At 42.7% G+C, this 15,400-nt stretch overlaps 1 protein-coding gene across 2 annotated transcripts in view; it reads right to left on the bottom strand.

The window, feature by feature from the left end:
- LOC145356548 (contactin-associated protein-like 2) overlaps positions 1 to 15,400 on the bottom strand; it is a 1,680,587-nt gene that overhangs the window by 156,300 nt on the left and 1,508,887 nt on the right. For both annotated transcript variants that reach the window (XM_080209322.1, XM_080209313.1), the window contains one exon: positions 5,623 to 5,847. In XM_080209322.1, the coding sequence (XP_080065448.1) occupies positions 5,623 to 5,847 (225 nt within the window). The remainder of the gene's footprint in view (positions 1 to 5,622; positions 5,848 to 15,400) is intronic.

A 15,400-nucleotide genomic window follows, 5' to 3' on the forward strand; every position in this document is an offset into this window, starting at 1 on the left:
GCAGAAAATGCAGATGTATGGGATTGAGGGTAATCTAGGAAATTGGATCAGGAATTGGCTAGCAGATAGGAGACAGAGGGTGGTGGTTGATGATAAATATTCGTCATGGAGTTCAGTTACGAGTAGTGTGCCTCAGGGATCTGTTTTGGGGCCACTGCTGTTTGTAATTTTTATTAATGATTTGGATGAGGGTATAGTTGGGTGGATTAGTAAATTTGCTGATGACACCAAAGTCGGAGGTGTGGTAGATTGTGAGGAAGGGTGTCGTAGTTTGCAGGGTGACTTAGACAGGTTGCAGAGCTGGGCCGAGAGGTGGCGGATGGAGTTTAATGCAGAGAAGTGTGAGGTAATTCACTTTGGTAGGAATAACAGATGTGTCGAGTATAGGGCTAACGGGAGGACTCTGAATAGTGTGGATGAACAGAGGGATCTAGGCGTATGTGTACATAGATCCCTGAAAGTAGGGAATCAAGTAGATAAGGTTGTTAAGAAGGCATACGGTGTCTTGGCGTTTATTGGTAGGGGGATTGAATTTAGGAGTCGCAGCGTCATGTTGCAACTGTACACAACTCTGGTGCGGCCGCACTTGGAGTATTGTGTGCAGTTCTGGTCCCCACATTATAGGAAGGATGTGGAGGCTTTGGAGAGGGTGCAGAGGAGGTTTACCAGGATGTTGCCTGGTATGGAGGGGAGGTCCTATGAGGAGAGACTGAGGGATTTGGGGTTGTTTTCGCGAGAAAGAAGGTGGCTAAGAGGGGATATTATTGAAACATATAAGATGATTAGAGGTTTAGATAGGGTCGACAGTGATAGCCTTTTTCCTCGGATGGAGAAAGCTAGCACGAGGGGGCATGGCTTTAAATTAAGGGGTGGTAGTTATAGGACGGATGTCAGGGGTAGGTTCTTTACCCAGAGGGTGGTGAGAGATTGGAATGCCCTGCCTGCTGCAGTTGTAAATGCGCCTAGTTTGGGGGCGTTTAAGAGATCCGTGGATAGGTTTATGGATGAAAAGGGATTGGTTTAGGTTAGAGGGTCATTGTTTTTTAACTGGTCGGTGCAACATCGTGGACCGAAGGGCCTGTTCTGCGCTGTAATGTTCTATGTTCTATGTTCTAAAGAGAACTCTAAAGGCTCCAAATTTGAAAAACCATACATTAGGTTTCCCTTAAAGTAGGTTTTTTGACTTGTGCAATTCTTTGTGGCAAAATGGAAGTCAAATGGAAACATTCATTTAATTCATGTTTGTTAATATAAAAATGACATGAGTTAAATCAATATCCAGTGTTACACCCATCAATCCAGCATTTGTCAGCATGTTAAATTAGCTCTATCATGCTGACTAATTCCTCCAAAGCAGTTACTCTAATAATGCTGTCAATTATCAACATTGAAACTATTAAAAAGCTGCTCTAAGTGCCCAATCAGCCCAGTGAAACCTGGTGGACTGATAGCCAGGCAAGAGGAGTTGCCCTCCTTTTTGGGCACTCTTGCCAGTTGGATGCCCTATAAACCATCTTTCTCCATCATTTTCTCTCCTCCCTGTCATGTCCAGCCTGACCCCCACCCCCCCTCCCTACTGGAGCCTGCTAGCCTGGTCTCAGCAAGGACTCTGGACCTACCTTTGTGCAGGCTCTATTGGCTTCTCTTCCTTGGACAATGTTGCACTCTGAACCATGACCATTGCTCCTGGTGGTGTTGCTGGCATAAGAGAGCTGCAGGCAATTTGATAGGCCAGTAACTCTCAAAGGTGCCCAATAAAGAAGAAAAGCCCACCTCAAGCCAATTAATGGTCTGACAGCTGTTCAATATCAAGCCGTGAGCTGGCCAAGCAGATATGGGATCATCCCCAACTTTGACAATGAAAAAGCCGTAACGTTTGTACTCATCCCATGTACTCTCTTTATTTAGGCATCATCATTTAACACACGGTCACACTTGCCACTACACATTGCTGTTTCTAAATTAAGTTTCATAAGATCCAGACTGCAGATGTCCATAATTTTGTTATAGCTTATGCATGAAAGGAAATTAATTTTGACTTGATCACCCTTGAACCACAGAAATCCATTCCCATTGCAGGTCTTTTGCTGTTACAGCACCCTATTTGCAATATGTCCTGTTATTAATTGTCATTTTATAAAGTAATTATTTGTACTCTAATTCTTAAGAAATTTCACTGAACAACTGAATACTCTATGACTTGATTAACATTGTTTTCAACTGCACTCTTACAAATGAGAAGTCCCTGTGGAGGCTTGAGTGGAGTATAAATGCCGGTATGGACTACACTGTAACCCAATTTCCCATTCATTAACTTTTGTGGGTTACAGTTCCCTGGCCTCCCTTACAGGCTTACACTCTTTACCATCTGACTTTGCTGTATTTGCAATGCTGGGGAATCCAATAGCCTCAGGCTCAATTAGTCATTCTCTGCATGTATTATAATTACTTGTTTTGCATTTTTAAAAGCTACAAAGCAAGTTCAGCATTGAAATAGCTATTATTTGCTAAGCCTTCCCCACTTGCTACAGTTGCTTTGCACCTTCAGTGAATCAGAACATTCATAGCTCAAGAACCCTGAGGCCCTTTAAAAACATGAATCGACGGATTGGTCAATATCTTATTATTACTTTGCCTGTAAACCAAACTGCCTTCTGGCTTCTGTCTCAGATGATCAACAAATAGATGAGGCTAAATTGTGGCTAACCAACTGTGAACCTACACAATGATCTTTGATTCTCCTGTTAGTGCTGTGTGTAGCATCCCTTCACTTAAATTTTAGTTCCCAGCAAAGCTTATATAATCTGGTCAAAAAAATATACAAATGCATTGGAGAAAAGACTATTCATCATTTCATTTGCTTCTGCCATGAGACCATATATCTACGTTGCAGCTGAATGGACTCTCCTCAGTTTAAAGCTCCTCTTGAACATAGATATTTAAGGAGAAAAGAGTTTATTGAGGTTTGAAAGTGAAAATGAATTGAGGACTACATAAATTGTCATCCACATCATCAGTGATCTGCAGATTCTGGCATAATTCTCTTTTCTCCAAACCACTAGATTTTGCATTACTTTCTCATGTTCTTCATACAATTTCCACCCTACAGGTTGCCCAAAAGATCCCTTTATCTTCCTTCGGTCTTTTTCTTTTCAGCCTTCTTATTACGTCTTCCAATATCCTGTTGGGCACATACTCAACCCAATGAATTTGCCTCTTTCTGATCTATCTAATTACATTCTTCTTATGTCATTGTCAACATCAGCTCATTACTTGTCTTGCCTATAAACTTTGCTATTTTCAAACCCACATCTCAAAGTTCCCCAGAAATATGATCTCCTCTTTCTCCAGTGTGCACATTCCAGCATCATGCAGCACAATACTCCAGATCAAAGTCATCACTAATATTTTCTTCCTATTCAGTTCCCCTACAGGGGAATATTTTGCATGCCAATATTTCCAGATGAGAGTCAGTGAGCGTTCAAACTGCACTTCAAAGTTGCCCTATGGGCACTGGAGCTTAGTTGAAATAGTGCTGCTCTACTCTTGGCTCATGCCTCATGCTTCTATTGCCATGCTTGAATATCAAGCAGTGCAACACATTAAAGGAATCAAAGGTGCTAATTGGAAGCAACTCTGAATGAAAGAGGCCTATCTGCCTGTACAAGTAAATTTCATTGATGCCTGAACCTGAATTGGGAGATGCAGCAAATTCCAGTGTTACAATAGGTTTGTGAAATTGGGAAATTCTGCCCAAAGAATGCAAAGTTCAATTCTCTGAGGCAACAACATCATTTAATAGGTGCAAGGTGTCCCTGGCAAAAGGCTGTCAGTATGAATTATAAAGTAGGAGAAGGCCACTATAGAGAGGGAGGAGAAAAATTCTAGTGTGATTAGATTCTGGGGTGCGGGTGAAGAGAGTATGAGCATGAAGTGGTCACTTCTTGACCTTTTGGCTAAGATCAAGTATCAGATCAAGCCCAAGATGGAGCACAATGCCTTTTCTTGTCAGCTTGGATCTTGTTTGCCTCTCTTGTGGGGACAATTTGAATTTGAATTTGGTTTTTGGAGCAAGCTAGAATGGATTTGGGTTTGCCCAGTCAATTCTGAGCTTTGGTTTTGTAACTTCAAGGATAGAGTAAAAAAATTTAAAAATTAGCATTAAGTTGGTGGAGTGAAAGGATAAGGAGAGGAAAGGTTCCAGCAGAAATTGTATGAAGAAAAGTACTATCCCAAACCATGGGACAAAAGCAAGTGCATAAAGCTGTTAATAGGACCTAGGAAATTAGAAAACAGTACCTGTGCCAATTAAGTGGAGAAGAATGCCAAAATAAATTGGGAAGGTTAGAGTAGAAACGTCAGTGTGAACTAGAGATGATAGGGCTGAAAATATTTCCAGTAGGTACTGGGGGTGATAGTTTATGAGAGCAAATTGCGAGATAAACTATGGGTTGGGGCAGGGATTGGACAAGAAAATTATCAGCATAAATAGGGGCTGGGGAAGGGGGAACAATTTAACAACAAAGGTTGCTGATATATATCCACAAATTCTTCACAGGCCATGGGAGTAAAAGTCCTGTACTTTTTGCCACAACATTCACTATATAAGTGATGGAACGTTGAGCATATCTGCAAATTAGGTTGAAACCAATGCATGTGTGATCAATATAACTACATACTGTTAGTCTGTTTACATGTCAATGGTGTTTTTAAACTGTTGATCAGCTTTTATTAATTTTCTATTTGACGTATCTGAGAACCGACTGGGGTTGCGAAGTTAAGGCCTCTGACCTAGTCCAACCTGTCACTGAATACAATGGAGGGGAAGTCAGCCTCATGCTGGACATACCTCTTAACCAAACTGAGACCCTTGAATTCAACAATCTGAGATGAGTTTGATATATGATATTGGACTTGGTGACCAGCACTTTTCAAGTTTCTCCATTTCAATTTGCTCTGGAATGAAATACCGTGGAGGCTGGGCATGAGAATATATGTTGAAATGTTCAGCGCTCAATGCCTTCTAAAACTGAATTGCATTGAGAGAAGCATTCACATCTTGGGCTTACCACCTCTGAAATGTAGAGTGATTCTGCCTGAACAAGCAACAGGAAGATTACCATACTCTAGGAAGATATACTATACTGTTTTACCTGGTTATATTTCACTATTGCTTATGTGCACATTTGGCGATGCCCAAGCCTTGATTTTGTCAACTTATGTAGAGATCCCCTGGACTTAGACATGTGAATTGAGTTCATACATGGAAACAGTGTGCATTCTATACCGGAAGACAGAAATGTGCGAATTTCTCAGTGGTTTACGTTCAAGAATCTTCAACATTTTGATGAGTTTTGGACAAGTCAGATATTCCGCTGACTTCAAGATATTGTTTAATAAAGATATTTATACATTGGCTTTAAACATGCAAATGTTTTTACTAAGATGTATCCCACAATATAAGTTGAGAGTCAAAGTCATGTATAGCTGGTCATAGCTTTCTAATATTACATGTTCAAAACAGAATTAACAAATACTAAGATAAGGAAAGCGTTCCATAATTCTCAAATTGCACCTGTGGTTTATTTGTTTTAAGCAATGATATGAAGTAGGACATCTTACCATTGTGTTTCAGAATCACAGCCATGTAATCCGGTGAGTAGGTGCTGATGTACAAGAGGATGCTGGGAGTGTTGGTAGTGCTGAAACTGAAAACCAGATCCTCTTTGGTCAAAGTAAGGCTGGAGTTTGCTGGTTGTGATGAACTCTTGAGGTCTTTCAGACTATCCTCAGATGACTGGAAGCTGTAACGTATCCAGGTCCCAGCCTCAAAAAACCCACCAACATCTGCAAAGTGATTGATATTAGCAAGAACTTCGTGAAAATAATTCATTCTTAGAGGAAACAAAGATCATCGGCATTCTACTACTGATACAGAATCCATATGGTTAACGGTGCAATGACAAATACTATGATTGCACTTTGTAGTTCCTGTTCTACTGACAGCTCTTACTTCAGCTGCTCATTACATGACAGGGTTAAACACAGATAATGAGTTTAAGTTTATGCTCATGTTGATAGCTCAGTCCCGTAATTCCTGACGCAACGCAAGAGGTGTCTTTTTTTACTGAAGGGGAGCTCCAAAGCAAAGGTCACAAAGCCGATAGTGATTCCATGAACATTCAGCATAAAGGTTACAAATGGCTTCTTCGATCATATGAAAACAGACAGATTGGTTTCATTGTTCTCCAGAGCTCCATATTGCAGACCTTTTGCATTACAAGACTAATGTGCAAGTTGGACAAATAGCCATGTGGCTACTATGGAAGCCAATAATCTATATTAAATATCTGACCTGTAGACTGCCAGGGGGGTCACACATATTAATCACATAGCTACAAAAAATGTGTTCAGATATGTGGCAACTAATTGAATACAACCTGCAGCACTAAAGTGAAGATCAGCTATAGCATCCTGTAAGCCTGACACTGTTACATCTGCCAGGAAAAGGCACAAACATCAGGGCATACTTTCCCTTTTGCACTTGGATATAAAGGATCAGTTGGGTGAAACAACATTGAACAGGATGGATCACAAATACGCAACAGAGCCACTCTGATTTTGATCTATGTAGTGTGTCCTATTATCTGTCACACTCCAATGCAATAAGAAGAAAATCTGCTCATGTAGTGATGACTGGAAGCACAAACCTGTCACAACCTTTTCAACAGCAGACAATTTGAATTGTTCAAATTGAAGGTTCTATTCTATTAAGCGCAGGCCTGAGTTTTTGCTTTTGTGTCAGGATCACTGATTTGGGAAAATTCCTGGCTCTGCAAACATGACTCCTGACAAAAAGCTCCTGCCCCAGATGTTCAGATTTTTATTCCAGAGGAGCGTGCTTTAACAAGAGTCAGACCACCCCACTTCAAAACAAATGGGGAGACAACCACAAGGAACAGCTTGCTTTGTGAAAGGCTGACCTTGGTACTCTGCTACTTTGAAGGAAAAATAATTAAAACAAAAAAAAGCCCTCTAACCCTCACACATCCCACGTACTGCCTACGCCCCATGTTACCCATCCATCCCCATGGTCCCTCATGCCATCCTTGCCAACCTATGCTCTTTAATAGCTCCTATGCCAACCTATGAACCTTGAATAATTCTCATGGCCTGTTGATCCCTTCTGCCAAATCCTGCCAACATATGCCAATCTATGCCCCTCCATCCACTGGCTTTTGCCCTTACACATTCCATGTCAGTTCAACCTGTATGCACAATGGCCAGAGCTCAGAACTCTTGCTGAAGTGAAATAAAGTTCTAAGTGTCTATTGAAAACAATACTCTCATTCATTAAAACCCATTCATGACCATCTAAATTCCTTCAACTATTTAATCCCATGTAAAAACAAAATTTTATTCAAGAACTTAATCTCTAATAAAAAGTAGCATTTGCATTCATAATCCCACAGCATTATGCGTTCTTAATCAAACTTGGACTGAAAAGCACCATACTATGAAAATAACAGGTTGTGAAATTAATCATGAAGCATAAATCCTATGTTAGTAAACAAACTGAAAAAGCAAACACTAACTTTTGAAAAAATGCAGGCTTGTTTCATTTAAAAGGCAGGAGATTTAAAATCTTTGATAGCTTGACAGCTCCTCGGTGATTTAAATGCTTTGTCAGCTTTACTATCCCAAGGGGATTTAAAAGCCTGACAACTTGACAGTTTCAATGAATTTTATTAAGGTCAACTTGTAATAATCCAAAGGGCACATGACCTCTCCCAAAGTTCACCATATCTCAACCTTTCTGAAAGGTTACATAAGAACATAAGAACATAAGAAATAGGAGCAGGAGTAGGCCATCTGGCCCTTCCAGCCTGCCCCGCCATTCAATAAGATCATGGCTGATCTGTTGTGGCTCAGTTCCACATTCCTGCCCTCTCCCCATAACCCTTAATCCCCTCTCTTATCAAAAACCCATCAACCCACGTCTTAAAAATAAGAGGTAGCCTCCACCACTTCAACGGGCAGAGAATTCCAGAGATTCACCACCCTTTGAGTGAAGAAGTTCTTCGTCAACTCTGTTCTAAACCGCCCCCCCTTTTATCTTGAGGCTGTGCCCCCTAGTCCTACTGTCCTTTCTGAGCGGGAAGAGTCTCTCCACCTCTATCCTATCCATCCCATTCATCATCTTATATGTCTCAATGAGATCTCCCTTCATTCTTCTAAACTCTAACGAGTACAAGCCTAGTTTATTCAGCCTCTCCTCATAGCTCAACCCCTTCAACTCCGGCATCAGCCTAGTAAACCTCCTCTGCACTCCCTCCAAGGCCAAAATATCCTTGCGTAAGTACGGCGCCCAAAACTGCACACAGTACTCCAGCTGCGGCCTCACCAATGCCCTGTACAGCCGCAGCAAGACCTCCCTACTTTTATATTCAATCCCCCTCGCTATGAAGGCCAGCATCCCATTAGCCTTCCTGACCACCTGCTGCACCTGCAGGCTGGGTTTTTGCGACTCATGCACAAGGACCCCGAGGTCCCTCTGCACTGTCGCCTGCTGCAGTTTTTCGCCACCTAAGTAATAATCCTTCCTACCATTATTCCTACCAAAGTGGACCACCTCGCACTTGCCAACATTAAATTCCATTTGCCATTTCCTGGCCCATTCGCCCAGCCTATTTAGATCCTTCTGCAGACTCTCCACACCCTCCGCGCAATTTGCCGTTCCACCAATCTTGGTGTCATCAGCAAATTTCAACACCATACACTCGGTTCCCTCCTCCAGATCATCTATATGAATGGTAAATAGCTGAGGCCCCAGCACTGACCCCTGGGGCACTCCACTAGTCACCAACCGCCAATCCGAATAGCACCCATTGACCCCCACTCTCTGCCTCCTATTTGACAACCAATCCTCTATCCACGCTAACACCCTACCCCCAACTCCATGTCCCCTGACCTTCTGCAATAACCTCTTGTGAGGTACCTTGTCAAACGCCTTCTGAAAATCAAGAAAGACCACATCCACCGGCTCTCCTCTATCTACCGCCCTAGACACATCCTCATAGAACTCCAGTAAATTTGTCAGACATGACTTCCCCTTAACGAAACTGTGCTGCATCTGCTCTATCAAGCAATTCCCCTCAAGATGCCTCGCTATTTCCTCCTTGATGACGGATTCTAACATTTTACCTACAACAGACGTTAAACTAACCGGCCTATAATTCCCTGCCTTTTGCCTGGCATCCTTCTTAAACAACGGCGTAACATTAGCCGTTTTCCAATCTTCCGGCACTTCCCCGGAATCCAGCGACGTTTGGAAAATAACCACCGAGGCATCCACTATCACCTCCGCCATTTCTTTCAGAACCCTCGGATGCATTCCATCCGGTCCTGGGGACTTGTCCACAATCAGTCCCTCCAGTCTGTCGAGCACTGCCTCTCTAGTAACAATAATGTCATTGAGACCCCTCCAGTCCTACCACCTTTCCATCTCTAACACCCGGCAAATTATTCACGTCCTCTTCTGTGAAGACCGAAACAAAAAAGTTATTCAAGACCTCAGCCATATCCCCATCCCCTACCACTAAGTCCCCCTTCTCATCCTCTAAGGGTCCAACGTTCACCCTAGCCAGCCTCTTCCTTTTTATATATTTATAAAAACTCTTGCTATTCTTTTTTATATTAAGCGCTAGCCCAGCTTCATAGTTTCTCCTACCCTTCTTTATCAAATTCTTTGTCAATCTTTGTTGACATTTAAACCTCTCCCAATCCTCTTCTCGCCCACTACTCTTAGCTACTCTAAACGCCTCCGCTTTTAATTTAACACTTTCTTTCACCTCCTTCGTTATCCATGGCTTATTACCTCTCCTCCTACGGTCCTTTTTGACCATCGGAATAAATTTCCGCTGAGCACCAAGAAAGATCTCCTTAAAGATCCTCCACTGCTCCTCAGCAGACCTACCTTCCAACGAGCTCCCCCAGTCCACATTCGCCACTTCTCTCACCCTACCGTACTCCCCTCTGTTCAAACAAAGGACGTGTGTCCGGGAACCCACTTTCTCATCCTCCATCTGCACCAGAAACTCCACCATACAATGATCACTCTCCCCAAGAGGATCCTTCGCCGCAAGGTCCCTAATTCTACCCGCCTCATTATATAGCACCAGATCCAAGATAGCTCGCTCCCTCGTCGGCTCCAACACACACTGTTCGAGGAAACTATCCCGGCAGCATTCCAAGAACTCCTCCTCGAGCCCACCGCGTTCAACATGGGTCGACCAATCAATATGCAGATTGAAATCCCCCATAATTACGGCCGTCCCATTCCTGCACGCCGCACTTATTTGCGCGTTAACAGCCCGCCCCACCTCCAGATCATTATTCGGGGGCCTATAGACGACACCCACCAGCGTCTTCCTCCCTTTGCTGTTCCTAATCTCCACCCACAACGATTCCACTTTCTGCTCTTTGGCTCCAATATCATCCCTTGCTACCACCCTGATGCTATCCTTAATCAGCAGAGCTACGCCCCCCACTTTTTCCTCCCGCCTATCCTTCCTGAACACTTGATACCCCTGGACATTCAGCTCCCAGTCCCTGTCACCTTGCAGCCACGTCTCTGTAATGGCCACCAGATCATATCCATTTGTGCTGATCTGCTCTACCAGCTCATCCACTTTATTCCGAATGCTTCGTGCATTCAGATAAAGTGCCTTCATCCCAGCCTTCATCTGGACCCTATTTGCTGGAACGCCACCAACCATACTCACGCCCCCTACTCCCTTTATTATTGGGACATCCTCAGCCTCTTCCCTTACCTGTACCATCTCCTTAACTTTAGGCCTCGTAATGTCACCTACCCTCGCACCCTCCCCCCCCGCAATTAGTTTAAAGCCCTGTCTACAGTCCTCTTTACTCGATTCGCCAGGACTCTGGTCCCAGCACGGTTCAGACCAACCCCATCCCACCCGAACAGGTCCCACCTACCCCAATACTGGTGCCAATGCCCCATAAATTCAAACTCATTCCTCCCACACCAATCCCTGAGCCACCCATTCACTTCCTTAATCCTATCAACCCTACGCCCGTCTGCACTCGGTTCAGGCAGTAGCCCAGAGATAACCACCTTGTCGGTTCTACTTTTTAATTCCGTTACCTCAGCTTTACAAAAGGTTATCCTACATTTCCAAAGAACATTGATAATTTTAGGCCTTCTCCTGAATAGTATAACCAAGTTTTAATTTGGACATTCCACTCATGAAAATTACATCTGTTTGAAGGCAACTGCACTTTTACAGCTGCCCCTGTCAGTCACGGATGTGCAAACCACAGTCTGCTACAATTTCCCTCGATCCCCACACCCAAATGTTGGGTCCTGGTTTAGGGGTAGGATTTCTGGAATTGATGTTAAGAACATAAGAACATTAGAAATAGGAGCAGGAGTAGGCCATCTGGCCCTTCAAGCCTGCCCTGCCATTCAATAAGATCATGGCTGATCTGAAGTGGATCAGTTCCACTTTCCCGCCCTCTCCCCATAACCCTTAATTCTCTTGTCTGTCAAAAACCTATCAACCCGTGACTTAAATATATTTAGCGAGGCAGCCTCCACCACATCAACGGGCAGAGAATTCCACAGATTCACCACCCTTTGAGTGAAGAAGTTCCTCCTCAACTCCGATCTAAACTGCTCCCCCCTTATCTTGAGGCTGTGCCCTCTAGTCCTGCTATCCTTTCTAAGCAGGAAGAATCTCTCTACCTCTACCCTATCCATCCCTTTCATTATCTTATACGTCTCTATAAGATCCCCCCTCATCCTTCTAAACTCCAACGAGTACAGACCCAGTCTATTTAGTCTCTCTTCATAGTCCAACCCCCTCATCTCCAGTATCAGCCTGGTGAACCTCCTCTACACTCCCTCCAATGCCAATATATCCTTGTGCAAGCGTGGCGACCAAAACTGCACACAGTACTCCAGCTGTAGCCTCACCAGTGCCCTGTACAGTTGCAGCAAGACCTCCCTGCTTTTATATTCTATCCCCCTCGCTATAAAGGCCAGCATCCCATTCGCCTTCATGATCACCTGGTGCACCTGCAGACTGGGTTTTTGCAACTCGTGCATAAGGACCCCCAGGTTCCTCTGCACCGTAGCATGCTGCAGCTTTTTGCCTTTTAAATAATAATCCCTCCTACTATTATTCCTGCCAAAGTGGATAACCTCACACTTGGAAACATTATATTCCATCTGCCAGGTCCTCGCCCACTCGCTCAGCCTATCCAGATCTCTCTGCAGATTTTCCACATCCTCTGTGCAATTTGCATTTCCACTCATCTTCGTGTCATCAGCAAATTTTGTCACCCTACACTCAGCCCCCTCCTCCAGATCATCTATATAAATGGTAAATAGCTGAGGCCCCAGCACCGATCCCTGCGGCACTCCAGTAGCCACAAACCGCCAATCAGAATAGCACCCATTGACACCAACTCTCTGCTTCCTATTAGACAACCAATCCTCTATCCATGCTAACACCTTACCCCCAACTCCGTGCACCCTAACTTTCTGTAGCAACCTTTTATGGGGCACCTTATCAAATGCCTTTTGAAAATCTAGAAACACCACATCCACCGGTGCCCCTCTGTTTACTGCACTAGTCACATCCTCATAGAATTCCAATAAATTTGTCAAACACGACTTCCCCTTAACAAATCTGTGCTGCATCTGCTCTATCAAACCATTCCTTTCTAGGTGCCTCGCTATTTCTTCTTTGATGACAGATTCAAGCATTTTTCCAACTACAGACGTTAAACTAACCGGCCTATAATTCCCTGCCTTTTGTCTGTAGTTGTTCCAGCTACACTTTGGCTAAGCTAGAAATCCTCTCCCATAAAATTCAGGCCTCAACATTTAAACTGAAATGCATGTTGTAGTAGTAGATTGCATGTGAAAATCCGAGCATTTTTGTTTATGGTTTTACAGGCAGGAGGGGGTTAATTTAAACAGCACTAATTTCTCCTCTCGTGACTCATCTGAAAGGGGTTTGATTTTTTTCTCTCTTTATAAATGGTGGTGAATTTCCCAACATTTTGCTTTAGGTCTGATCCAATTTTCTATGTAAAACCCCACAGCAAACTTGAGATAGGATGAACTAAAAAGTGTTAATAGTTCCTTATGCACATTCAAAATATGAAAGGAGGGTCGCAACGTCGCTTCCAGACTCAGGCAGTAAAGAGTAGGATTGGGAAAAGGAAGTTTTATAGTACAGAGACTACTGAGAAAATAAATATTGTTTCACACGGGTTCCAGAATACAGAACCAAATGAGCTGTTCCTTCACAGAGGTCAGTGGGCTGAAAACTAGTGCTGTATAATTCATTTTTCTGATGGCGTTGACTTCACATAATGAGATAGGCATTGAGAGATGAACCTGTTTTATAGGCAATGGTGCAGGGATTTCCAACAGAATCAGTGTAGAAGGTGACGTGGCAGGTGTTCCAGCTAGATAGATCTCCTTGTCTGTGAGTCTGCTTGTTGGATGGTAAACAGCAGACTGAGCTACGCAGTTCAACTATGTTATATTACTTGTTCCAAATGACAGAGGCTCATGACACATGATTCCCAACTCTCAACCATCTTTGACAAAGGATATGCATCCATCGTCTGAATTCTGAGGACCATTAAAGGTCTCGCTGTTAGGAATTGAAAGGAAGGTTGCGAGGCCATTGTCTTAGCAGTTAATCCATTACCTTCTGGCATCCTAAGTTTGGCTATACAGTGCACTGGTGGTCTTTAGTGACTCTTCAGAGACAATGAGGTGTGGGTTTTCCTGAAACTTACAAGTGGCTTCTTCTGTTCCAGAGTTATAGACAGATACCCTTTCAGCCATTTTAAAGGTCTTTGTTCAGTTAAAAAAAAAGAAATAGCAATGAGAATATATATATATTTTATATATATTACAAAAATATACAGTGTGAAGTCTTGATCCCTCACTATGGTCAAGAATTTATCTTGACTCTTGTAAAAATCATAATGGTGTCAGTATACCTAATTAAACTGAATTTCACTCATAAATGTTGATCTGACAATCAATATCAATTAATATTTTAATTTTTGAAAACCTTTGAATTAATTATTGCACATTTTGTATTCTTCTGTGCTTATTCCTTTCTTCCTGGCATGAGAGCACTGATGTCAATTACAGCATCATAATTTCTGTCTAATTGAGATCTGGTAACAAAAGATATCCTTCAGCACTGCATTGCTTTCTTGTGATTTATATCTGGCATCTCATTCAGCAAATATTAGCTGTGCTTTGTACTTTGCTTTTATCTATATAATAGTACTCATCCTTGCAATGTAAAGATATTAGAAATATGAATAATTCCTTATTGACTTCAATCTGGTCTTATTCAGTTATGCAGCTGAATAGGTCCCAGTAGATCTCGGATCAATTCATGGTCGGATCTAATATCAGAATTAAATTTTTGAAAATGGAGATGTCTGTGCTGGGCATTGTTCCAATTTGTCATAATTTTGTTTGATTTGTACCACAAGATAATGACCTCTTTTGCTTTAGTTATGGTCAATTTATGTGATTTATGGATACCTGCATGCTTAATTAAAATTAAAATGAGATCTCATTATAGCTGTACTTCATTATACATCATCCAGCAACATAGCAGTTTCACCTTAGGTGACAACTGCAAATTAAGTTAAAATGGCTGTGCTGTAGCTGGTGTGCTGGATTTGTAAGACAACACCGGGTACAGATAAATGTCAAGGCACTATTAAAGTGGTCATCAATTTTCCTACAATTGTTTGGAATATGAGTCATTGACTAATTTTCTCCATCCAAAGGAGTTGTAGGTCAATGAGTTCAGTATATACCTTAGTATGTAAATGTGGGAAAAGTACAACATCGAGAGGGACTGCCATTATGGATGAAAATTCGTCACTGTCAGATACTGTCCAAGGAGTGTTTTTTTAAAATCATCCAACAAGTACGTCTGTCAATCCACAGTAGTAAAAAGTCTGACAACACCAGGTTTACGCCAGTCCAACGCCGGCATACCCACATCATGACTACTATCGACACCGCAAACTGCCGGATCCAAGTGGAGAGGATCTCCAAGAAGATTGCGCATATCGACACAGACATCAAGTTTTTACAGAGATGCAAGAAAGCAGACAAGATACCAAAAGGACTCCCAATCCACAGTAGCACAGTGGTTAGCACTCTGCCTCACAGCACCCAGGGACCCAAGTTTGATTCCCAGCTTGGGTCACTATTTGTGTGGAGTTTGCACATTCACCCCATGTCTGCGTGGGTTTCCTCCGTTGCTCCGGTTTCCTCCCACAGTACGAAAGATGCGCTGCTTGGGTGCATTGGCCA

This window comes from Carcharhinus amblyrhynchos, chromosome 2, assembly GCF_965287045.1.
Source record: "Carcharhinus amblyrhynchos chromosome 2, sCarAmb.v2.hapA, whole genome shotgun sequence".
NCBI classification, from domain to species: domain Eukaryota; kingdom Metazoa; phylum Chordata; class Chondrichthyes; order Carcharhiniformes; family Carcharhinidae; genus Carcharhinus; species Carcharhinus amblyrhynchos.